Genomic DNA, 25,140 nt, shown 5'->3' with positions numbered 1-25,140 from the left:
AGAAAAATGGTATCCACAAGTTCATCTGACTCTGGGGAAGTAGATTGCCAAAATCCCGAAGTATCCCTTTAACATCATGAATGACAGACATGATTAACTTAATACATGCTTCACATTAAATCAAGTGGCAACAAATGACAAGAAAACTTTTTTTTTTTTTTTTACAAAGATTTTCCTTAAATGGAATACCGTTAGCTTGTAAAACAAATCAAAAACAGGGTATTTATGGCAATCCAAAAAATAACAATAATTCACATATTTTGTTTTTTCAAATAGAATAAAACATATGAAAATTAGCTGGTAGGCTTTACTACTAGCTGCTTTTTAACCGTATTTTTCTTTTGAACACCTATGCGATAATACGACCCTCTCCATCTTTTTTTTGAGGCACTAAGGCATTGTACTACTCACTACCTTTCCTACCTTCCCTCCCATTACAAGTGCTAGCATATGAAAGAACTGAGAGGGAGAACAGAGACTTGAAGTCATCACATGCTTTAGGTAGTATAGGTTCCTTAGCCTAACGTATAATGACTTGAACCAAAGGCCGATTCTGGAAGAATTTAAAAGTACGAAAAAGACCCACAATAAAATTAGAATAGAACAACCTTTCTCTCCAAATCCATCAATCCTTATTGAATGCACGTTTATCACCACATCATTTAAAGATGTGGTTTTTGTTCTTTAAAGTAAGAGACTAGTCTGTAAATGTGAGCTTGTCTCGTGCCGGTCTCCAGTGCAAAATACCACCCTCCTCTGAAAAGTCTGAGAATTATACAGGATTCCATTCTTTGCTGAGAAACTAGTCAGGATATTTACACGGGTTCTCAAACTCCTAAAGGACATTTGGAAGGTATTACAATTGGTGAAAAACTCAACCCTTTAAAACAATGGATTTCTGGAATCTTTACTGTAGTGAGATAAACAAAGCATTGTCTTGGTCCTCTCTCTGTCATGTCAGTCAGTTTTGTCTGCTTCAGAGGAGTGGGGGGCCGTGTACTTCAGCCGAAAGCCACCTGAAACACACACACGAGTGCGTCAGTGTCGCGTGCCAAACCAGCCAACAAGTAACCTAAAGAAATGTGATGTCCATAGTCTTTATGCTAGCATTTCAGATTCAGTGTCCTATCAAAATATAATTTAACACTTGGTTGGGTGTTTAAGAGCTCTTTAGCTTGTTCAGACAATCCAGGATTTGCTACAGAGAGCGTCAGACAAAAATGGTGGACAGTGCAAAACATGGTGGAAAACAATAGGTTACCAAAGAAAGCTCTGCCTTCCTACGCAACATTTTATTTTACTGAAACAAAAAGAGGAATCCTTATTTTCTCTGCTCTCTCACTATGAGAGACTTCACCTCCTCTCTCTGCCACTAGCCTGGCCAGTATTACCTTGCTGCCCGGCGTCCATGGAGGGCTGCTTGCAGTCTTGGGCATAGTGCCCGTTGAGCCCACAGTTATAGCAGGAGACGTTGGCACTACTCTTCTTCATGCCCGTGCCCAGTCCCACCCCCACCGAGGAGAACATGGGTGTGTAGAAACGGTTGAAGGAAGCAGCTGCCATCTGCTGCAGGTTGTATCCAGCCTGGGTGGCCAGCATGTGGTTCGAGTGGGAGGTGTGGAGCAGAGGTCCACTGACGTATTGCGTTGGCGTGGCCGTGTGAGGAGGAGGGGGATAGAAGGGTAGCTGTGTGGTGCCGTTGCTCTGGTGTTGGACCTGGCTGCGGTGGCTGGGGTATCCAGTGCTGCACATGGACGGGAGGTGGAAGAGAGGGAGGTGGGTGGTGCTGAAGACCTGCCGCCCCAGCTGGGGAGGGAAGTAGAAGTTGGGGTTGGGGGAGTGGCTACTACCACAGCTGCCATGGCAACCGCAGGTGTTGCAGCTCATCTGCTGTTGCTGTGGAGGGTGGGCCTGCTGCTGGGCCTGCAGCTTTTGCTGGGCCTGCCCTGCTGCCACCCCAGAGCTGCTGCAGGAAGAGGTGCCGTCTCCCTGGGCCGTGCTGTGGGTGAGGGTTAGGGCTTGGCTGGACACGGGGCCGGGGGTGTGAGTGGGGACGGCTGGGAGCAGAGTGGCCTGATCCTGACTGATGGCAGCTGGGGTCACAGTTGCCCCTGAGGAGGGTGTCACGTAGGTAGGGGTGGGTAGGCTGGTGGGTACAGCCAGGGCTTGAGGCCTGGTGTTAGGGTTAGGGAGAGAGGCTGCTCGGGGTAGGGTGGCAGTGGAGGCTGGGTCAGTGGTGGTGCATGTTTGCTGCAGGGGGGACATGTGGGAGTTCGGGGGGATGACACTGATAGCGCCCATGGGGGGCTGGGGGTTAGTGCTTCTACTGTCTGGACTAGTGGGGGTCCTATAACACTGGAGTATGGGGTGACTGCTGGAGCCTGGGATAGCTGGCTGTGAGTTCAGGGGGGCAGACACAGACACGTGCCTCTGTCTCTCAGGGTCTCCCAGGGGAGCTTTGCTTGAGATGGACTCCTGAGAAACCATGGGGGTGGTCCCAGTCAGTGCCCCCTCTGCTGGTGAACCGTCCCCCGGCTGTGGAGGGACAAAGACCATAACGTCTGGCATGGTCGGCCCATTCTGGACTGTCAGTGGTAGAGGCTGTACACTTCGGGGACTGTCAGTGTAGGATGGCTCTTCCTTGTGGGGTACAAGGACCATAGGGTGTACAGTAGCCACAACTTTCCCCCTGCTGTGACCACCCGCCCTCTTCTGCTGGACACAGTGGTCCGAGTAACTCTCTGTAGTGTCTGGGAGAGAGAAGCTATCATTAAAAGACATCTTGAGGTTCAACAGCATTATTTCACATCAGGGCTAAAGACAGACATCATGGGCCGGTTTCCCAGACCCAGATAAAGCTTTGTCCTGGACTAAATGGAGAATCTCCACTGAAAGTGCTCCTTAGTCCAGGATTAGGCTTAATCTGGCCCTGGGAAATCTGCCCCGTTCATTCCCCACAGGGGTAGTGGGGCCACTCACCTCTCTCTTCCTCCAGGTCTTCAAGGTCCTCACTCTCCAGACTCTCCCGGGCCTCGTGCTGGGGGCTGGAGGGGCTACTGGAGCTCTCAGACCACGTGTCTCCATACCTGTCCTGGACTGGCTCTACAGGGGTAGAGGAATGCACTTAAAAAACCACCATTCACAAACATACATGTTGTTATAATGTTAACTGTTAAGTTGGGGGGGGAGAGGATAGGCTATTGCCAGACTCATTGGTTACTTACTCTTACTGACACCCTGTCTGGTCACGTGTGTTGACAGCGGTCTGATGATGCCGTTGGGGATGTAGCCTTTGGCCCCCTCACTTCTAACTTCATCAGGTTTTCTTCTACTCTTCAGCTCTGGAGTGAAAGCCCATTTCTCATCTACTTTCTGACGAGAGAGCAGAACATTTAACACCCTAAACAGATGCAAATTATCATGATCTAATCAAACAAAAAATATAGAAATACAAAAGACATGCTTTTAATGTTTGAACAAATGCCAGTCAGCATTATACAGCAGCATATTGACAGTCCTGCTGTTTCTACCAGTTTCCCTAGTGGCTAGGCCAGGGAGAGATGGGGGAGGCCAGTGTGACTGACCTGATGTGGGTCTGGCCAACAGGACATAATGTCTGGTTTTCTCCTCCCCTCCACCACTCCGTTGTGCTCTAAGTGGAGAGCAGGCCTCTGGCTCTCACTCTGGCTGCTCTTTGTCAGCAGTATGCTGTAAAGAGAAGGGAGTACAACCCATCAGTGAATCAGCCACAAGGTCACATGTCTTGGACTGAAAAGATAGTGCTCTTACCTCTGGCCTAATCTCTTGCTGCTGCACTCCGTCTGATGCCCAAGATGGTGAGACTCTAAGTCTGGGTGAGGAGAATGATGATAGACAAAGAGAGAGAAGTACAAGTGAACATCAACTATGGATCAATTAAATTAAACTGGACTTAAATCACATAGGGTGACAGGCAACAAATATCTGTCTGTATGAAATAGCCATTTACACACACCGTGTCAGATCAACCCAACAAAGAACGACAGACAGGCAGAGTAAATGGTTTATATAAGACAGAGATAATATAAACTATACCATACAGCACACACCTTCGTCCTGACTGGATGGCTCTGTGCAGTCTTCTTTAAAGTGCTCGGCTGCCTTGCAGGTCTTTCCCAGTGGTACTGTATTATCTGGGTAGGAGAGACCAAATGGTGAGATATTAGGGAATGGGCGACAAGATCCCTCCAGCCTACCTAACATTACAGCTTTTCTACTGCTTCAAGACCTGCAGTGTGTTAATATTAAACGCTTCACATGTGCAGCCTAGACATAAAAAATAGATTCTTGGTTTATTAATTTCTGTGGTCAATTTGATGCAGCTGTGTGAAACCAATGAGCAACGGATTCCCTTGAATGGTCAGAGGTGTGAGGAAACTTTCCCAAATAATCATTTAATTAAGTCAATTGATAATGGCTAGGGGTTTAATGTGGTGAAACTACCACCTGGCCCTGCAGCTATGCTGAGAGCTGTTCACTGTGAAGCTGGGTTTATTTCTCTAAGCTGGCGACCAAGCAGTGTGCGTGTTATTTCTGGAGGATTTACCAGTCCTCTGGGAGCACTATTAAAACAGGGCTCAGGGCGTTACTTTCAAAGGCCAGTTAAAATTACTGAGAAGTTGTTTATTGGTACGATTAGTCACGTGGACCGACCACATCAATCCACATACAAAATGATTCTAGAAGAGAGAGGGGTAATTGTGGTCTGTGTTCCAAGGTATCCCTAACCAATCAGGTGGATGGTTTGTGTAGACACGTCAGTAGAGCGTGTGATATCTCACCTCCCTGGAGGCTGAGGCAGGGGCACAGACACTTACAGTGGCTGCAGTGGGGGAGAAGGAACCTGCAGACCTCTCCTCTCTGCCTGAAGGCTGCTGGGGCTGACAGAAGCATATCCCTGTCACAGTGGAGAGAGAGAAGAAAGGGAGTTAAAGATAGAAATTACACAGAGGGAGAAAGAAAGTGACTTGGAAATTATAATTTAATGTGTCATCCATCACCTGTTCTATGCTAGAATATCTATAGCAAGATACAGTAGGTGCACTTTGTATAAGAAGTCACAACGTGCTGGTGTGACCTTGGATGGTAGTGAAAAAGAGAAGGGGAAAAAGTGATCCATCCATATCTGTAAAGGAGAAAATACGTCTCACCGAGTTACATCTGCCATTAATGGTTTTAGGGTCCGACCACCCGCTGGCGTCTCGACTGACGACATTTTCGCCCGTTTCTACAAATTACGGCCGGCACTGCAGAGTTGTTAAGTACTCTCGGGCGGCAAACGCTACCGGTGTGTCCGTGCCTTAAGACAGTGTTCCCTAACTCCAGTCCTCAAGTACCACCAACAGTACTCATTTGTATTGTAGCCCTGGACAAGCACACCTGATTCAACTTGTCAACTAATCATCAAGCCCTAAATGAGTTGAATGAGGTATGTTTGTCCCGGGCTACAACAAACATTTGTTCTGTTGAGGGTACTGGAGGATTGGAGGTGGGAAACACTGCCTTAAGGAATAGCTAGTAATGGCAATGACATCACAGTTGACCTAGATATCAATGCCTGGGTTCTGACACGTGTAATGCCTGGGTTCTGACACATGTAAAGCCTGAGGTTATTCACCATAACCATAACCATGACCATAACTGAAAACACTGGAGCTTATGGCAGAGTTGGTGACAGTAACTAGAGGGTAGTCTACTCTACTCTCTCCACAATATGATACATTGAGGTCTGTGAATAAAACACAGCTGAAGTAGAGGTTTGGACTAATAGACTGTTTTAGCCATCTTATACAGCTATGTTATTTTATGCCACAGAAGCAAGTCATAGAAGATAAATATATCTTGAAAAAAAAAAAAAAAAGAACAGCTGGAGTGTAAAACAACAAGAAAGTGTGAACCTCAAGAAATCAATTTACTTGATTGACAATATGAAAACCCTCTTGAGATGTCTTCTCATTCTGTGTGCTGCAACAAATAGAGTAAGACTCACTGTAGCATCCTCTCCACGTCCCTGGGTTCATACTGGTCTCTCTGGGCCAGTAACCTCACCAGTTCCTTCTCAAAGGGCTCAGAGGACCTCTCACATGGAAGCTGGAATGGAGGGAATCATATTACATTTTACATTTTAGTCATTTAGCAGACGCTCTTATCCAGAGCGACTTACAGTTAGTGAGTGCATACATTATTTTTATTTTTTTCATACTGGCCCCCCCTGGGAATCGAACCCACAACCCTGGTGTTGCAAACGCCATGCTCTACCAACTGAGCTACATCCCTATGAGGGGTTATCATAGACATAGAGTGCCTTTAGAAAGTATTCAGACCCCTTGACTTTTTCCACATTTTGTTACGTTACAGCCTTATTCTAAAATGGATTACATTGTTTTCCCCCTCATCAATCTACACACAATACCCAAAAAAGCAAAAACTGGTTTTTTGAAATGTTTGCTAATTTATTAAAAATAAAAAACTGAAATATCACATTTACATAAGTATTCAGGCCCTTTACTCAGTACTTTGTTGAAGCACCTTTGGCAGCGATTACAGCACATAGTCTTATTGGGTATGACCCTCCAAGCTTGGCACACCTGTATTTGGGGAGTTTCTCCCATTCTTCTCTGCAGATGCTCTCAAGCTCTGTCAGGTTAGATGGGGAGCGTTGCTGCACAGCTATTTTCAGGTTTCTCCAGAGATGTTCGATCGGGTTCAAGTCCGGGCTCTGGCTGGGCCACTCAAGGACATTCAGAGACTTGTCCCGAACCCACTGCTGTCTTGTCTTGGCCGTGTGCTTAGGGTCGTTGTCCTGTTGGAAGGTGAACCTTTGCCCCAGTCTGAGGTCCTGAGCGCTCTGGAGCAGGTTTTCATCAAGGATCTCTCTGTACTTTGCTCCGTTCATCTTTCCCTCGATCCTGACTAGTCTACCAGTCCCTGCCGCTGAAAAACATCCCCACAGCATGATGCTGCCACCACCATGCTTCACCGTAGGGATGGTGCGTGGTTTCCTCCAGACGTGACGCTTGGCATTCAGGCCAAATAGTTCAATCTTGGTTTCATCAGACCAGAGAATCTTGTTTCTCATGGTCTGAGAGTCTTTAGGTGCCTTTTGGCAAACTCCAAGCGGGCTGTCATGTGCCTTTTATTGAAGAGTGGCTTCCGTCTGGCCACTCTACCATAAAGGCCTGATTGGTGGAGTGCTGCAGAGATGGTTGTCCTTCTGGAAGGTTCTCCCATCTCCACAGAGGAACTCTTGAGCTCTGTCAGAGTGACCATCGGGTTCTTGGTCACCTCCCTGACCAAGGCCCTTCTCCCCCGATTGCTCAGTTTGGCCGGGCGACCAGCTCTAGGAAGAGTCTTGGTGGTTCCAAACTTCTTCCATTTAAGAATGATGGAGGCCACTATGTTCTTGGGGACCTTCAATGCTGCATAAATGTTTTGGTACCCTTCCCCAGATCTGTGCCTCGACACAATCCTGTCTCGGAGCTCTACGAACAATTCCTTCGACCTCATAGCTTGGTTTTTGCTCTGACATGCATTGTCAACTGTGGGACCTTATATAGACAGGTGTGTGCCTTTCCAAATCATGTCCAATCAATTGAATTTACCACAGGTGGACTCCAATCAAGTTGTAGAAACATCTTAAGGACGATCAATGGAAACAGGATGCACTTGAGCTCAACTTCGAGTCTCATAGCAAAGGGTCTGAATACTTATGTAAATAAGGTATCTGTTTTTTTATTGTTAATACATTTTCAAAAAAATTCTAAAAACCTGTTTCCGCTTTGTCATTATGGGGTATTGTATGTAGATTGTTTTGTATTTAATCCATTTTAGAATAAGGCCGTAATGTAACAAAATGTGTAAAAGGTCAAGGGGTATACAAATAGCAAGATGTAGAAATACATTTGAATATACAGTACCAGTCTAAGGTTTGGACACACCTACTCATTCAAGGGTTTTTCTTAATTTTTACTATTTTCCACATTGTAGAATAATAGTGAAGACATCAAAACTATGAAATAACACATATGGAATAATGTAGTAACCAAAAAAAGAGTTAAATAAAAATGTATTTTAGATTTTAGATTCTTCAAAGTAGTCACCCTTTGCCTTGATGACAGCTTTGCACACTCTTGGCATTCTCTCAACCAGCTTCATGAGGAATGTTTTTCCAACAGTCTTGAAGGAGTTCCCACATATGCTGAGCACTTGTTGGCTGCTTTTCCTTCACTCTGCGGTCCAACTCATCCCAAACCATCTCAATTGGGTTGAGGTCATGTGATTGTGGAGGCCAGGTCATCTGATGCAGCACTCCATCACTCTCCTTCTTGGTCAAATAGCCCTTACACAGCCTGGAAGTGTGTTTTGGGTCATTGTCCTGTTGAAAAACAAATGATAGTCCCACTAAGCGCAAACCAGATGGGATGGCGTATTGCTGCAGAATGCTGTGGTAGCCATGCTGGTTACGTGTGCCTTGAATTCTAAATAAATAACAGACCAGCAAAGCCCCCCCACACCATCACACCTCCTCCCCCATGCTTCATGGTGGGAACCATACATGTGGAGCTCATCCGTTCACCCACACCGCGTCTCACAAAGACACAGCATTTCGAACCAAAAATCTCCAATTTGGACTCCAATGTCCATTGCTCGTGTTTCTTGGCCCAAGCAGGTCTCTTCTTATTGGTGTCCTTTAGTAGTGGTTTCTTTGCAGCAATTTGACCATGAAGGCCTGATTCATGCAGTCTCCTCTGAACAGTTGATGTTGAGACGTGTCTGTTACTTGAACTCTGTGAAGCATTTATTTGGGCTGCAATCTGAGGCTGGTAACTCTAATGAACTTATCCTCTGCAGAAGAGGTAACTCTGGGTCTTCCTTTCCTGTGAGAGCCAGTTTCATCATAGCGCTTGATGGTTTTTGCGACTGCACTTGAAGAAACTTTCAAAGTTCTTCAAATGTTCCAGAATGACTGACCTTCATGTCTTAAAGTAATGATGGACTGTCGTTTATCTTTGTTTATTTGAGCTGTTCTTGCCATAATATGGACTTGGTCTTTTACCAAATAGGGCTATCTTCTGTATACCCGCACTACCTTGTCACAACACAACTGATTGGCTCAAACGCATTAAGGAAAGAATGCGTTAAAATGCGTAAAAATTCCACAAATTCACTTTTAACAAGGCACACCTGTTAATTGAAATACATTCCAGGTGACTAACTCATGAAGCTGGTTGAGAGAATGCCAAGAGTGTGCAAAGTTGTCATCAAGGCAAAAAGGTGGCTACTTTGAAGAATCTCAAATATATAAAATATATTTTGATTTGTTTAACACTTTTTTTGGTTACTACATGATTCCATGTGTTATTTCATAGTTTTGATGTCTTCACTATTATTCTACAATGTAGAAAATAGTCAAAATAAAGGAAAACCGTGGAATGAGTAGGTGTCCAAACATTTGACTGGTACTATATATCACAATATTGTTATTAGCCCTATTAGCGTGCACATAGAGCGTTGAGTGACTAGAAAGCACATGCATACATTTGGAAAGTAAACACTGCATCTGGGTTGGCAGATGGCTGTGGAGATAGCTAATTAAACAAAAGTTAATCCCCCAAAATCGAAGCCCTAACAGCACTAAAATGAATATGATCTGATGGCATACGACAAGGAATCCAAAATACCTCCTGGTCAGGGGAGCAGCAATATACTGTGTGCGGAGTGTGCAGACATCTCATTTATTTATCCGTAAGACAACATCCACATATCATCAGACCTCTTGTACAGACGGCAGATAGTGTGACTTTATTTCACCAGACATTAAATGCAGTATCGTCTAGGCCTACAATCTATTAACGGGGATGTGTTTTTCTCTCATACCTTGGACAGGAAGTCGTACAGCTCATGGTGAGTCTTGGTCACTGTGCTCCATGTTGAGTCAGACCACTGGACCTGGAAGGGAGGAGGTGAGGAAGGCAACATCATTCATCAGTATGCTGTACCAAACACACATCATATACATTGCTTTTGACAGCATGTCATTCCCCTGAAATATGCAGATGAAACAAAGTGTATGGTATTTTCCCCTTCGCAACAGCCCTAATAAACAACCACATAATTATTTGATACTTGGCACAGTCAACCATTTAACTACATTCTGGAATCTGGACGACACCACATTCCATTTGGTGATGTGGTTAACGATTTAGATTGTCTGATGTGTCCTCATAAGTCAGTTTTAATTCAACACACACACACACAGACACAGTGACGTCAGCTCCACTCTAAACTCCTGCTCAGAATGTTTGAGGTATTTGATTTGTGGCCAAAGCAGGTCATTGCATACCTTAGTTACGGAAGTAAATAATGATCTTAGAAAGAGCTAGGAATGGAATTTCTCCTTAAATGTTTTGAGCAGAAAAACACAAGCTCCCTTCCTTACCCTGATAGTATTTGCCTTGAAAGGATGTTTTCCCATTGGGAAGAAGAAGAAAAAACTCACCATGGACTACTCTTGACAAGTTTGCATACCAATAGAGGGCCTTTGATAATTGACACTAAGATTGAGTTAGTGTACTAAGAAAACTGATGTTAAACATTTCAACCATCTTGTATCAACAGCATCAACACTTCTCTTGACCTTTTCTGAGGGGAGTGGTGCCATACTCAAGTGGTGCCATACTGTCCTTTCAAAACATTACCCCGCTGGCCCTCAATATTCACAAATCGTCTGAATCTTTAGAAAAACATACCAAGAGGCGCTTTCTGTTGCCTCTCAAAGCAGAGTAAATAATGAACGGTGACAGATTGAGTAGTAGGTTTTAGTCTCAGCCATCCCTCTCTCAGACGGTTAGAGTGAACCGATGCTCTCTAAGAGAATTGGAATGATTTCATTGGGCTCTGATCTGCTTCAGTTAGGCTACTATAGCCTTAACCTTTTTGTTAATTTTTTGGGTTGCTCTGATAGTTGTATGGGTATGTAGCCTAACATTTCAGAAACAATTGTTGACTGTGAGACTTTTAGGCTACAGTGCTCAAACACATACAAGCATAGACTGTGTTTTATCTGATGCTTATACCGTGTGTGGAAGGCTATGAGAAAATATTATACTCTGTAAATAGTAAATTTTTTGAAGGTGACATTCCATCATCACCGAGCCCAATAATCTGCTCCGCGGGGGGATCTGAACCCAACCAACTCTTTCACAGCCTGGCAGTCTACTCAATTCTGTCCATCACAGAGTTAACCTGTGGAGTCTGGTAATTGGTGCTCCCCTACTGAATGACAAGACTCCCAAATGGCACCCTATTCCCTTTGTAGTGCACTACTTTTGACCAGGGCCCAGCTCTGATCAAAAGTAGTGTGCTACACAGGGAATAGGGTGCCATTTGGGACGCAATCCTGCTCCTTGATCCCTGACCTGACAAAGGTGAATGAAAAGGCACTCATCAACTTGAAGTGGGATATAAAAAAATCTGTCGCTCTTTGTCAAGTTCAAATTACAACTAAACAAGGCATAACAGAGCAAGTAACCTAACGGGAGTAATTTACTCCCTAATAGAGAGTCTACAGGGGATTGAGGAATGCTTGGGAAAACATCCACATGTCATCAACCGACGAGTAAATTCTCAAAAATAAAGATTTTGTTTTCCATTGTTTGTCTACAAAGTTCGAGGCCCAGTTTGGAAACAGGTCTTTTAATTATTAATTTTAGTGCTATCCTCTGGGAATACAATGTACATCTCGCTAATATGTTTTTACCCAAATAAATTCAATTCAATTTAACTCCTAAACAGTTTCTTTCAACCCTTGAGCTGCTTGCATCCTTGACTAGTGTAGATACCTCAGACACTGAAGGGACTGACAGGGAGAGTCATTTTGGCTTTAGCAGCCAGGCTGGGTTCCTTACAAACCTCTGAATACTAATGTCTGATTTGTAGGCCCAGTTCAAGCTGGACACAGGAAGTAGTGGTTTGTCTAGTATGTCTGCCCTTCACAAAAGGAGAGAAAAGGAAAACAGTGAGCTTTGAAAACCGGTGATGAATGAATGTTTTAAACCCCAAGTCCTCTCTGATCAGGGTGACAAGACAACCAACATTTTTGTTACTCAGTTTAGAACAAATAAAGGAGCCTAGGATGTAATTCCCATCGCCTTGGTGGAAAAGTGAATAACGCTGAATGAATGTGAAACAATTCAGCAAGTAATATGCTAGGCCTACCTCTCACAGCATTGTTTTACACTGAACTCAGCACAGGCCTGCCCTAGTTTAACAGGCTACTCTTAGTTGTGTTGTGTATAGCCTAGAGTAGACCGAGTGAAATGCCTCCTGTGCTGAAGATGATGGATGTTCTCCCCTATTTAACACACCAACACCCTCTTTCATATACCATGCCCAGCGGAGCAGATGGCACTGCCCAGCAAGCCACTTTCTCTCTCTCGTGTGTGTGTGTGTGTGTGTGGGTTGATTCTTCTATCCTTGTGGGGACCCACAATTATAGTAAAACACTGAAAATTCTCCCTCATGGGGACATTTTCCACATCCACATAAGGACAAAGGCTTTTTTAAGCTTAGGGGTTAGGTTTAGGGTTACAATTAAGGTTAGAATTAGGGTAAGAGGTTTAGGGTTACGGGTTAATGTTAGGGAAAGAACGACAAAACGTGTGTGTCAGTTTCCAGCACTGGCTAGCAGCAACATTTGATCACTGTCCCCCTCCACATTTTAGCCAAGAGGGTTTCAACTGCCAGTTGATTTCAAGCACAGTCTGTACAGTGCCTCTTAACTTGGGCTACATTAGAGTATCCTTTTCAAGTAGGCTATTATACAGTAGGGTTCAATAACAGATTAAACCCTTCTCCAGCACCAACAAAACATGGAGAGCAGGCTTTAGAGACCTGTTGAACCAAACACAATCCTCTCACTGAGAAATATCTCCCTTAGACGAAGGGAATTCTAGCCTGGTCAAGCAAACGGACCGCTGCACTCACGTTTCATTATACTTAATACGTGGTTGGTTTCACAAATCCCCTTAAAAATCCAGTAGCAACCCTCTGAGCCTCTGCCTAGGCATAACCTCTTAGGCTAACCGAAGACTTCATTCTGCCCAGCCACACAGATGATGATGATGAGTATTGGGTCAAGGCCAGGACGGCCATTCGTTCCATTCATATGAGTGTCACACACACCTCCACGCAGTCACACACTGTCAGTACCACTGTCTCTGTATAGCAGACTAAGCAGCAAAAGGTAAGGTTATAACTCTTTCAGAGGTCTCCTCAATAAAGCTCATCTTGTTATCCTTATAACTCTGATCCGATTTTAACTGTTAAGTGACGAACACAACACTCACCATCGTTAGCATGTGTTGGCAGTATGTTCTAGCTACTTAGCTAACTAGCCTTCATGGTTTTGGTCAATTTCAGTAGATCACAGATAAGGAGAGCATTAGTCAGATATAAGTCTATTCTATTACTATTCCGGCTATCTGAGCAAAAGCATCAGCAACGCTGTGGTGAGGACATCATCTCATGATCTCAGTGTTGTGAAATCTTGGAGCTAACCTCAAGTCCATCAACCCTCTAGTCTAAATGGAAGACTTTCCGTTTTTACAGGCTGATATGATGCCGCCGCAGGCTTGTAAAAACAGTCAAGGCAGATGTTTTGGGGACGCGAACGATCAAGGACATATTTCCACCAGATTGTGTTCTCATGCAAAGGAGGACAGCATGTGAATAGGAGGGAGCAATCCTTCCTGCTGTCCTCTTTAGCCTGGCTCTCTACGTCTTGCTCTCCCCCTCCCCCTCACAGACTCCTTAGCACAGTGCTGCCTGTCACAATGATGCCTGGCTGATGCCTGGCCATACAGGACAGACTGTTGAGTCAGGGCCAGGCAAAGTCTTAGGTCTCTGCCTGTCCAGATGTTGTAAGAGAACATTGCATGATTTACAGAGAAAAATACAAAATATTGCATGGACAATCTGAAGCTCAGGACTAACGTTTTTTCAGTGCCATAATTTGAATGAGGAAGTGCAAATCAATCTGGTGGCCCACGATATATAGGCCCAATAAAAGTAAGTATACCTAGATTCTACAGGGGTATGCTTCAAAATGCATGAGAAATAAAATACACAGGAATATCAGAATGAAAATAACATATCAAGGCACAGAGTCCAAACATTAACATACCTCAATACTGTATTCCCTGTTTCCTCGGTTCCAAAATATCTTCTTTAGCACAATCTTGTCAATGTGAACTGCTGCTGGAAGAAAGACGACCAGGGTTATTATTTTGAGCAATTCATTGCTGTTCACCTAAATGTAATTTTGATTACCACAGAATACATTGAACACTGTTAAAGGAATGCTGCGAGATTATGGCATTGTTCTCCTTACCCAGAGTCAGAAGAACCCGTGGGATACCATTTTTATGTCTCTGCGTGCAGTATGAAGGAAGTTAGCGGTAGTTTCACAAGCATTGCTCCTATACCTGTAGATTTCCAGTCATTGCGCTAACGCTAGTTAGCATTGGCTTGCGGAACTACCGCAAACTTCCTTCATACTGCATGCAGACACATAAAAATGGTATCCACGAGTTCATCTGCCTCTGGGTAAGTAGAACATTGGCATCAATGCTAGAATCCTGCAGTATCCCTTTAAAACTACAGACATATTGAATATATCCTGTCTATTGAACCATATTGGACCATTTGTTTGGGTCTCTTGTTTTACCTCAAATGCACTAGGCTAAAATACATCTTGCTTTGAACACTCCTCAACATGTGAATGAGAGACTTCAGAGGATACAATGACAAACAGGATTGAGACTACCTTCTCTCTGAGATAAGGTCCTGTTCAGGAGCTGATTGGGAATACAGCAGGCCGACTGACCCATGTCAGTGCTCCTGGGGCTGAGGTCCTCCTTTCGCAGGGTATGCTGCTTCTGCTGCAACCAGGAAAGTGAAGAGATTGGTGCTTTTGTAAGAAATTGTTCCTTCTCCCCCAATAATAGTCCCACTAAACAACTTCTCCCTTACAACACTTAACTGGAACCAATACTAATTTCCTCCTCTCCACATGCTTTGAAAACTAATTTTTTCTCCATTTTCAGTTTTATTTATATTCATAAGTCAGCTCCGTTTTGATTAGAAATACTGCCTATCCGTAGGCTAACTGTCTTAATGAGACATATAATTATGCTGAAAGCCAGCCAAGAGGGCAGTCAGTCAGACAGATGAGAGAGAGAAGGTGTCTGTCTCATTCAAACTCCTGGCTTTTTCATTGGATGCCAGAAAGGGAGGGGAGGGGGGGGGGGAGCGAGGGAGATAGATAGAGAGAGAGAGAGAGAGAGAGAGAGGGAAAGAGAGAAAGGTTTCTCCAACACAATGCAAAGTAAGATCACAATGCAACCATTCACAAGAATGCCGGGTGTTCCCATTCATATAGGCTAGCTAGCTGCTGTGGAGAAGATGACAGAAGAACACAGTAGCAGTGGCCAGCATGTCTGCTGAAGCCAGATAAGCGGTCTCTCTCTCTATTCTCCTGATTGAGAAAGTGATCTTCATTCAGTCTATGGCGTCTGTCATTTTGTGACAGCACAATGAACTCAACTTGTAGTCATATGGCCATGCACTCAAGACTGTTCTTGGAAATGAAACTGCTTTGAGCAATGCTTGGTATGAAAGGGTTTAACCTCTTTCCTCTCTTTTTAGGCTAACGCCACAAGTCTATTCACATCAGTACATACTATTGTTATTACAGTCTATCCCTACAGCAATTATTTGGCCCCACTTTACCAGAAATAAAGTGCTACATTGCGTCATCTGAACTAAATTTTGATTCCATATAGATGTTTTATTTAAAAAAAGTAATCTGTTCATTCCTATGACTAAGGTGGCCAGTAACATTTTAGAAAAATAGGTTATCCTTGTTTAAATAGTACCTACCTAGTTAAATTATTGTCAAAGTAAAAGTCAGGTGAAAGTCTTACTGGGGAACGCCCCCTGTGGACTTGTCAACATCATATGTACCAGGGCCCCCCAGGGGTTGCATTTCAATAGTCAACAGTAGCAAAGCCTTCACTGGCTTTCTTCTCGTTTCCTCACCTGCTGATCTAATGGCACAGGATAGTAAATGTGATAGGAGCCTTTCAACTGCTCAGTTCAATCAGGTCAGTGACAATAAGTAGTGAGGTAATGAGGTGAGCTAAGGAGAGGAGGTAAGGTGAGGAGGCCCCTTTAGATTAACTTCAGCTGGCAATGTGATGCTTACCTGGACGCTCGGGCGGTTGTGGCAATACCTTCTCTCCTCTATGGCCCGTTCCACATTGTCCAACTGGTGTCTGGCAGTATCCCTCTGGTGAAAAGAGAACGCCGGGTGCAGCGAGGCCATGGTGAAAAGCAGCGCCAAGTGCTCCAGGGAACCCGACTCTGCCTCCAGTGGAGGCCCACTGGGATGCTCCAATTTCCCGGACTCCATTCCACCATCGCGAGGGGAATGTTGATCAGGTAAATTTTGAGCGCTCCCACGTGGAGATAATGGAACGCCATGATAAGTATTCAAGTACAGCGTTGGATCCATATGGCTCAAAGCACGATAAAGTGTGCTCGCACATTCTCTGTTTTCAGATCTCAAAAGTGACAGGCAGACAAGTAGTTTGGAACGCACGACAGGGTCTGCAACGTCCATAAGGAGGCCCAAGTCCGTTTGACTGTTCGCCCTTATCTCAAAGTCTCGGAAGACGTGGAAATCTTTCCGTGCAAGGTCCTCAAGGCAGGATCCGAAAAAGCGAAGCTCAAGTGGTTGACACATATTGAGTATTCCGTACATAAACTCTATCCGCTTTGCTGGGTTGAGGTGCAAGCCGAACCACTCAAACACAGTCTCCTTGTCAATTTGCGACAGGCGACAAGATTCCCTCGTTGAATCCTTGAGCCGGTGGCTCACACCACAGTACGGAATCGAATCACTAGGGAGACTGTTGCAATCGGTATTTTCCTGCTCGTCTTCGACCGTATGGTCTTCTTCCTCCGACGTTCGCATGGGCAGCTTCATTTTCAGCATGATCAACTCTGACAGGACCTGTTAGCGATGATCAATTCATTCAAATGTATCGGAACATTACATACTCGCTCAGTTCGCATCCGTACCCGCGGCCGAGTTATATTTCTGTGATATTATAAGGAAATGAACTAGTGAGATTATGTATAGCTGGCTCAGTAACTCATTTTCAAGCACTGACTGACTGTACCACTCGAAATTACATAGTTGACTCCTCCCATCTTTCATCAAACTGCTGGGTCCTAACTTCATCCCACCCTGCACCGGGTCGTGACAAGGGTGCATTTACTACAGGTCACCGAAGTCACTTTCTCTCATGAATGCAAAAACATATATTTTTTTACTAAATATGTCAGTGCTGTCACAATGGATTGTTATTCTATAATATTCGATATTCGATATGTGATATATAATTGCATGAAACTCTTAAAAGTGCAATGCACTGAAACATATTTACACAATAGAGAGAGCAATGCCGTCTTTTTGTAGGCACCAACTCGCTCATGTGTAGAAGGAATACAGCGTTTGTCAAATTAACTTTAAAATGTGTTTTTTATTTTATTTTTATTTTAGTTAACCCTAACCCTTTTCCTAACTTTAACCTAATTACCATAACCTGCTATGAATGTGTAAAGAATAGGGTTTTGGAATAACCGCCGAAAATAAGGTCTGTGATAAACACAGGTTTAGGAGGTTTTATACGTTCTGTTCTATGAGATAGTCGTCACTTTTTTGTGAAATTTTAAGCATTTATGAAAGAAAGAAAAAACAACGCACATAAAGGCTTCATAATTTATAAAGGTAGTGCTAACTGACTGATATTATCTTATAGAACAAATCCTATAAGATCTCATAAGCCTGTGTTAACCTCAGACCTTATTTTCGGCATTTATTCCAAAACCCAATTCTTTCCCCATTCATTTTGCAGATAGGAATGACTGAACATTGAGGTAAATCATTTCCGGTTTTTAGGACTGCAAGCTGGCTAGCTCTATATTGCACACGATATAGTCAAATATTTTTTATATCTAACCCATGATAGACCAGAGCCTGTCGTTTCCAATGGGAGAAAATGAATAATTGTGGGCAGAACAAGAAAGGAGGTAGAGCCAAACACGAGCCACTAGTGAGATCCTATTGGCGCGTTCTAATATTATATGCATATTTCCGTTAGGGAACGCCTACGCGTGAAGTGCGCGTGTGCAATAACTCAATTCGTGTGTACTCCTTCTAAACAACGCAATTTTTAGAAACTTTGGCAAAGGGTAAAGTCTACAAAAAGCAGGCCACTCTGGTTGTTACATATTCTAGTTTTGGAAACAGAAAATTGTATGGAAATCAAATGTTTCATTGATGAGAAAATTAGCAGAATGTCGGCCAAAATCCATCTCACTCAATCTTCTCCCACTGCCAGCAACTGGGCTTCCTCTCATCACCATATTTGGTAGTTAGTGGAAACGCCAACCAGATACTTCACATTACATCCGTTGAAATATCTGGCTCATTGTTCTATCTGTGATATAGTTGTCATAAACTGTAGCTAGATTAATTAATTAATGTAAATTAATTGGGTGGTATTATTATGCATGAGTTTTCTTATCTTTGTCAACAGATATTCTTTTTTTTTTTTTTTCAACAGATGGCAGTATTTCATTACAATTCACTAGGGGCCTGTACTCTGCTACAGACAGTAGATTACACAAACACAAATACCAGGGATGGGCAACTTTGATGAGGATGGGGGCCACAACAAATCTGAACTCATCATGAGGGGCTGCAATGGCTTGCAGGTCTGCATACCCACATACTGTACATACCCACACATGCAGTCAGAGCCGGTCCTAGCCTTTTGGGGGCCCTAAGCAAAATGTTGTTGTTGTTTTACAGCTAATTTACTGCAGTTCTACACATTTTGTCATAGGGTGGAGATAAATGTTTGCCGTTTTTAATATGATATCTGAGTGAGAGTGACTAATTTAATCAATGAGGGCCCCCCGGTCGGTAATTCAGCCATGATTACTACAAGTTTAGATAGCTGGCCGCTAGACTAACTTGCCAGTCTAAAACATGTTAGCTGACATGCGCTAATTTAGTGACTGTCAGTGACTGACATAAAAAGAGAAAAACTTCTGATACACAACAACATTTCAAAATTGCACCTTGTATATTCTACTATTCTACCTTGTATATTCTACTATTCTAACGCTCAACAGTACTGCATCGCAGTGCTAGAGACGTCACTACAGACCCTGGTTTGTTCCCGGGCTGTATCACAACCGTCCGTAATCGGGAGTCCCATAGGGCGCCGCACAATTGGCCCAGCGTCATCCAGGTTAGGGGAGGGTTTGGCCGGGGGGGGGGGGGCTTTACTAGGCTCATTGCGCTCTAGCGACTCCTTGTGGCAGGCCGGGCGCCTGCAGGCTGACCTCGGTCGTCAGGTGAACAGTGTTTCCTCCGACAAATTGGTGCGGCTGGCTTCCGGGTTAAGCAGGCAGGTGTTAAGAAGCGCGGTTTGGCGGGTCATGTTTCAGAGGACGCATGACTCGACCTTCACCTCCCAAGCCCGTTGGAGAGTTGCAAGATCGAAATTGGGGAGAAAAAAATTGGGTAAAAAAATAGAAATGTCTCTTTTTATCGCTGGCGCTGTAGTCACATAAAACATTTTTTGTTGTGTCATTATTCACTTTTTTTCGAGCTTGTTTGAACTGGAAGAGGTAGCTAAGGGTTGAGGCTTTGCCATACATAAATTAGACCAATTCATTCACTTATGAAAACAACATCGCTATCAGCAAAGATGATTGGCGATATGGTGAACAGGTCAGGGTTCCATAGCCGTAGGCAGAACAGCAGAAACTGCAGCACGACCAGGTGGATTAGGGGACGGGGACAGCCAGGAGTCGTCAGGCCAGGTAGTCCTGAGGCATGGTCGTAGGGCTCAGGTCTCCTGGGAGGGGAGAGAGAGATGGGAGGGAGCGTATCTAAGATCACACAGGACAACAGATAAGACAGGAGAATTACACCAGATTTAACAGACTGACCCTAGCCCCCCGGCCCAGACTATTGCAGCATAGATACAGGAGACTGAGACGGGGTCGGTGGTGGGGGGGTCGGTGGTGGGGGGTCGGGGGATACTCTGGCCCCGTCCAAAGTTACCCCCGGATAGGGACAACCAGGCAGGATATAACCCACTTTGGCAAAGCACAGCCCCCACACCACTAAAGGGATATCAACAGGCCACTAACTTACTACCCTGAGACAAGGCAGAGTATAGCCCACAAAGATCTCCCCACCACACGAGCCCGAGAACAGGAAGGATGGAAGAGCGCGAGCAAGCCAGTGACTCAGCCCCCGTAACAGGGTCAGAGGCAGAGAATCCCAGTGGAGATAGGGGAGCTGGCCAGGCAGCGACAGCAAGGGTGGTTCGTCACTCCAGTGCCTTGCCGTTCGCCTTCACACCCCTGGGCCAGAATACACTCAATCATAGGACCTGCTGAAGAGATGAGTCTTCAGTAAAGACTTAAAGTTTTAGACCGAGTCTACATCTCTCACACAGATCGGCAGACCATTCCATAAAAATTGAGCTCTATAGGAGAAAGCCCTGCCTCCAGCTGTTTGCTTAGAAATTCTAGGAACAATAAGGAGGCCTGCGTCTTGTGACAGCAGCGTACGTTTAGGTATGTACAGCAGAACCAAATTGGTGAGATACTGTAGGTAGGAGCAAGTCCATGTAATGATTTGTAGGTTAGCAGTAAAACATTGAAATCAGCCCTAGCCTTAACAGGAAGCCAGTGTAGGGAGGCTAGCACTTGGGTAATATGATACATTTTTGGGGTTCTAGTCAAGATTCTAGCAGCTTTATTTAGCACTAGCTGAAGTTTATTTAGTGCCTTATCCGGGTAGCCGGAGAGTAGAGCAGGGGCGGTGTGTTCAATAGGGCGATATGGGCGACGCACTGCCAAACGGGAAAAGGAAGGGATTTTTTTTCTAATCAATTATATCACTGCAACAGTAGTTATCAGTGTTCTAATCTGATCTGACTGCCACTAAATGTCAAATCAGGCTAAAGTCGTGCTTCAAATGGCCCCGCCCGTTTTTGGGGCGATTTCAGTCATGTTGAAAATCGCCCAGAAGTCTGTCATAGACTCCCATGTAAAATCTATTTTTTCAAATTTCAAAGCTTTCAATACAATCTCTATGGGTGTCTGTGGGCTTGCACTTACGCGCTTTCGTCATACGTGACGTAACCATGAAACGTAACTAAGAAAATAGCGGCTAGCAGCGTCTCTGTTGCGACCTGCAGTGTGGCGTTATCTTATGTTTTTAATTTGTACACTTAGTGGCGTTATTTTATGTTTTTAATTTGTACACTTAGTTTACAAACATTCTGCCAACCATGGATTTCCAGTGGTGGGTTTTGGACTGATCTTGTTGATCGTGTACATACCCGCTACTGAACGGACTAAATAATGAAAACGCTGCTGGCAGCGGAATCCAATACAGCTGGGAGACTTGGCTGGATGACAGAGTCCCGGACAGAGAAGTGGAGCCGGCCGGCTTCACCCTGGTCAGAGCGGACCGCGATCTGACACAGTCACAGGGAAAATCGATCCTGGTAAGAGAGCGACTCTGTACCCCCGACATTGAACTGCTTTCTGTGTCACTGCGACCTTACTATCTGCCCCGTGAGTTCCCCCAATTGTTTGTTACCGTTGTGTACTGTTGATAATCACAAGTTTACTGGAGAACTGAGACCAAGTAGAGACTTTGGACAGGGTGGATATGGTATAATAAAGGCAGTTTATTCAGAGGTAAAGATATCTGGAATCGCGTGCACGGACTCGTTCGTCAAACTCTTAGGGAGCTATCTGAAGAGAGCCCCGAAAACATTGTGTGCAGACATTTTATACAATAAATGATGTAGGTTGAATCTAGTAGTTCTGATCTTCTGATTGGTCCTGATGAGTTGGGCGAGGTCCCCTCCACTGTTGCATTGGCTCTGAGTCGGGTTCTCTGTCTTCAAATGTTCAGCCTAAAGAGAGGGGATTTGTGTGTGTGTGTGTGTGTGTGTTTAACAGTGATGATGTGTGTGTGTGTGTGTGTTATCAGTGATGAGTGTGTGTGTGTGTGTGTGTGTGTGTGTGTGTGTGTGTCCTCAGAGCAAGAACTCGTGAGTTGGAAGAACTGAGAGACCTATGGCGTGGGTGTTGTCCTTGGCCACCTGCTGACAAGGCTGACAAGATAGGACTCTTTTGTCCATTGTTATAGGATAGGAACAGCATTGATTGAAAACAAACGCCCAACACAAAATGGGTCATGCACAAGATTTTAGTCAGACCAAGCTATAACATTATATATTTACTACGACAGTACATTCAACCAAAAGCTAATATAACAAAGGCATCAGAGATTATTTATAATCTGTCACAGAAACTGGAATCCATCTCCCCAGATCAGTCAATAAATGCTTCTGGTATTGACTTATATGCTGCCCCTGTCTTCATGTTGTTGCTGGACATATCTTTTTTAAAATGTGTGTAGGTCACCTAAATCATCAGAAAAATTGCCCCTCCTGAGAATTTTTTCAGGAGCCGCCACTGGAGTAGAGCATTGCAGTAGTCTAATCTTAAAGTGGGAGAAGTTTGGATGATCTTTTCAGCATCAAATGTGGACAAAACAATTTCTGATTTTTGCAACATTACGAAGATCAAAAAGGATGCTCTTAAAATATTTGTTATATGTTCATCGAAGGAGAGTTCAGGGTCCAGAGTAATGCCGAGGTCCTTCACAGTTTTATTTGAGACGACTGTACAACCAATTAGATTAATTTTCAGATCTGACAGCAGATCTCTTCATTTCTTGGGATCTAGAACTAGCATCTCTGTTTTGTCTGAGTTTGAAAGTTTAAAAAAATCTGCCATCCACTTCCTTATGTCTGAAACACAGGCTTCCAGGGTAGGCCATTTTGGAGTTTCACCATGTTTCATCAAAATGTGTAATCTACATAGCAGTGAAAGTTGACATTGTGTTTCCGAATGACATCACCAATATGTAGCATATACAGTACATGGCCAAAAGTGTGTGGACACCTGCTCGTCAAACATCTCATTCCAAAATCATGGGCATTAATATGGAGGTGGTCCCCCCTTTGCTGCTATAACAGCTTCCACTCTTCTGAGAAAGCTTTCCACTAGATGTTGGAACATTGCTGCGGGGACTTGCATCCATTCAGCCACAAGAGCATTAGTGAGGTTGGGCACTGATGTTGGGCGATTAGTCCTGGCTCACAGTCAGCGTTCCAATTCATCCCAACAGCGTTTGATGGGGTTGAAGTCAGGGCTCTTTGCAGGCCAGTCAAGTTCTTCCACACCGATCTTGACAAACCATTTTTTGTATGGACCTCGCTTTGTGCATGTTTCATGCTGAAACAGGAAAGGGCCTTCCCCAAACTGTTGCCACATCTGGAAGCACAGAATCGTCAAGAATGTCATTGTATGCTGTAGCGTTAAGATTACCCTTCACTGGAACGAAGGGGCCTAGCCCAAACCATAAAAAACAGCCCCAGACCATTATTCTCCCTCCACCAAACTTTACAGTTGGCACTATGCATTGGGGCAGGTAGCATTTTCCTGGCATACACCAGGGACTGCCAGATGGTGAAGCGTGATTCATCACTCTAGAGAACGCGTTTCCACTGCTCCAAAGTCCAATGGCGGCGAGCTTTACACAATTTAGTCATTTAGCAGACACTCTTATCCAGAGCAACTTACAGTTAGTGAGTGCATACATAATTTTTTCATACTGGCCCCCCGTGGGAATCGAACCCACAACCCTGGCGTTGCAAACACTATGCTCTACCAACTGAGCTACATCCCTGCCGGCCATTCCCTCCCTTACCCTGGACGATGCTGGGCCAATTGTGCGCCACCCCATGGGTCTCCCGGTCGTGGCCGGCAGGGACGTGGATTCGAACCAGGATCTCTAGTGGCGCAGCTAGCACTGTGATGCAGTGCCTTAGACCACTGCGCCACTCGGGAGTACGACCACTTCAGCCTAAGCTTGGCATTGTGCATGGTGATCTTAGGCTTGTGTGCGGCTGCCCGACAAACAGTTATTGTGCTGACGTTGCTTCCAGAGGCAGTTTGGAACTCAGTAGTGTTGCAAGCGAGGACAGACGATTTTTACACACTACGCGCTTCAGCACTCGGCGGTCCCGTTCTGTGAGCTTGTGTGGCCTACCACTTCGCGGCTGAGCCGTTGTTGCTCCTAGACGTTTCCACTTCACAATAACAGCACTTACAGTTGACCAGGGCAGCTCTAGCAGGGCAAAAATTTGACAAACTGACTTGTTGGAAAGGTGGTATCCTATGACGTTGTATCATTGAAAGTCAGAGAGCTCTTCAGTATGGGCCATTCTACAGCCAATGTTTGTCTATGGAGAGTGCATGGCTGTGTGCTCGATTTTATACACCTGTCAGCAATGGGTGTGGCTGAAATAGCTGAATCCACAAATTTGAAGGGGTGTCCACATACTTTATACATGTACTGTATAATAAAATAATAGTGGTCTTATATCGGAACCTTGAGGAACACCGAAACTTACCATTAATTTGTCTGAGGACAAACCATCCACAGAGACGAACTGATACCTTTCCGACAGATAGGATCTAAACCAGGCAAGAACTTGTCCGGTAGACCAATTACGGTTTCCAATCTTTCCAAAAGAATGTGGTGATCGATGGTGTTGAAAGCGGCACTAAGGTCTAGGAGCACGTGGATAGACGCGGAGTCGTGTTCTAACACCATTAAAAGGTAATTTACCACCTCCACGAGTGCTGTCTCAGTACTATGATGTGGTCTAAAATCAGACTGGAGCATTTTGTATACATTATTTGTCTTCAGGAAGGCAGTGAGTTGATGAGCAACAGCTTTTTCAAAAATATGGGAGATTCGGTATATTACTGCCACTTTTTGTGAGTTTGGAACACATCCGGAGGATAGGGAGTCGTTTATTATGGTCAACATATGAGGGCCAAGCACAAGAAGTAGGT

At 44.5% G+C, this 25,140-nt stretch overlaps 1 protein-coding gene across 3 annotated transcripts; it reads right to left on the bottom strand.

The window, feature by feature from the left end:
- Position 1: 1 nt before the first annotated feature.
- Positions 2 to 17,357, bottom strand: LOC121580964 (zinc finger CCHC domain-containing protein 2). Of its 3 annotated transcripts, none has more exons than XM_041896201.2 (13): positions 16,304 to 17,357; positions 14,864 to 14,978; positions 14,222 to 14,295; positions 9,916 to 9,987; positions 6,029 to 6,129; positions 4,821 to 4,936; positions 4,089 to 4,172; positions 3,790 to 3,850; positions 3,585 to 3,708; positions 3,225 to 3,372; positions 2,980 to 3,102; positions 1,392 to 2,750; positions 2 to 1,016 (listed from the first exon to the last, which is right to left on the bottom strand). In XM_041896201.2, the coding sequence occupies exons 1-13, from the start codon at positions 17,093 to 17,095 to the stop codon at positions 958 to 960; spliced, it is 3,228 nt and encodes a 1,075-aa protein (XP_041752135.1). In that variant the 5' UTR covers positions 17,096 to 17,357; the 3' UTR covers positions 2 to 957. The 3 variants fall into 3 exon arrangements, with proteins under 3 accessions (XP_041752135.1, XP_041752137.1, XP_041752136.1); XM_041896203.2 differs by having other exon boundaries at positions 4,857 to 4,936; XM_041896202.2 differs by having other exon boundaries at positions 14,222 to 14,292.
- Positions 17,358 to 25,140: the final 7,783 nt, after the last annotated feature.

This window comes from Coregonus clupeaformis, chromosome 14 (genome assembly GCF_020615455.1).
Source record: "Coregonus clupeaformis isolate EN_2021a chromosome 14, ASM2061545v1, whole genome shotgun sequence".
Lineage (NCBI taxonomy): Eukaryota > Metazoa > Chordata > Actinopteri > Salmoniformes > Salmonidae > Coregonus > Coregonus clupeaformis.
The sequence above is the reverse complement of the archived record's forward strand: the minus strand, read 5'-3'. Positions and strand labels throughout refer to the sequence as shown.

Excerpts from the sequence above, each read along its gene's own strand:
- LOC121580964 (XM_041896201.2), bottom strand. The coding sequence starts at position 17,095 with ATGCTGAAAATGAAGCTGCCCATGCGAACGTCGGAGGAAGAAGACCAT. Across the intron at positions 9,988-14,221 it reads ACAGGGAATACAGTATTGAG|GTCCAGTGGTCTGACTCAAC; the intron begins GTATGTTAATGT and ends CCTCCCTTCCAG. Across the intron at positions 2,751-2,979 it reads AGACCTGGAGGAAGAGAGAG|ACACTACAGAGAGTTACTCG; the intron begins GTGAGTGGCCCC and ends TCTCTCTCCCAG.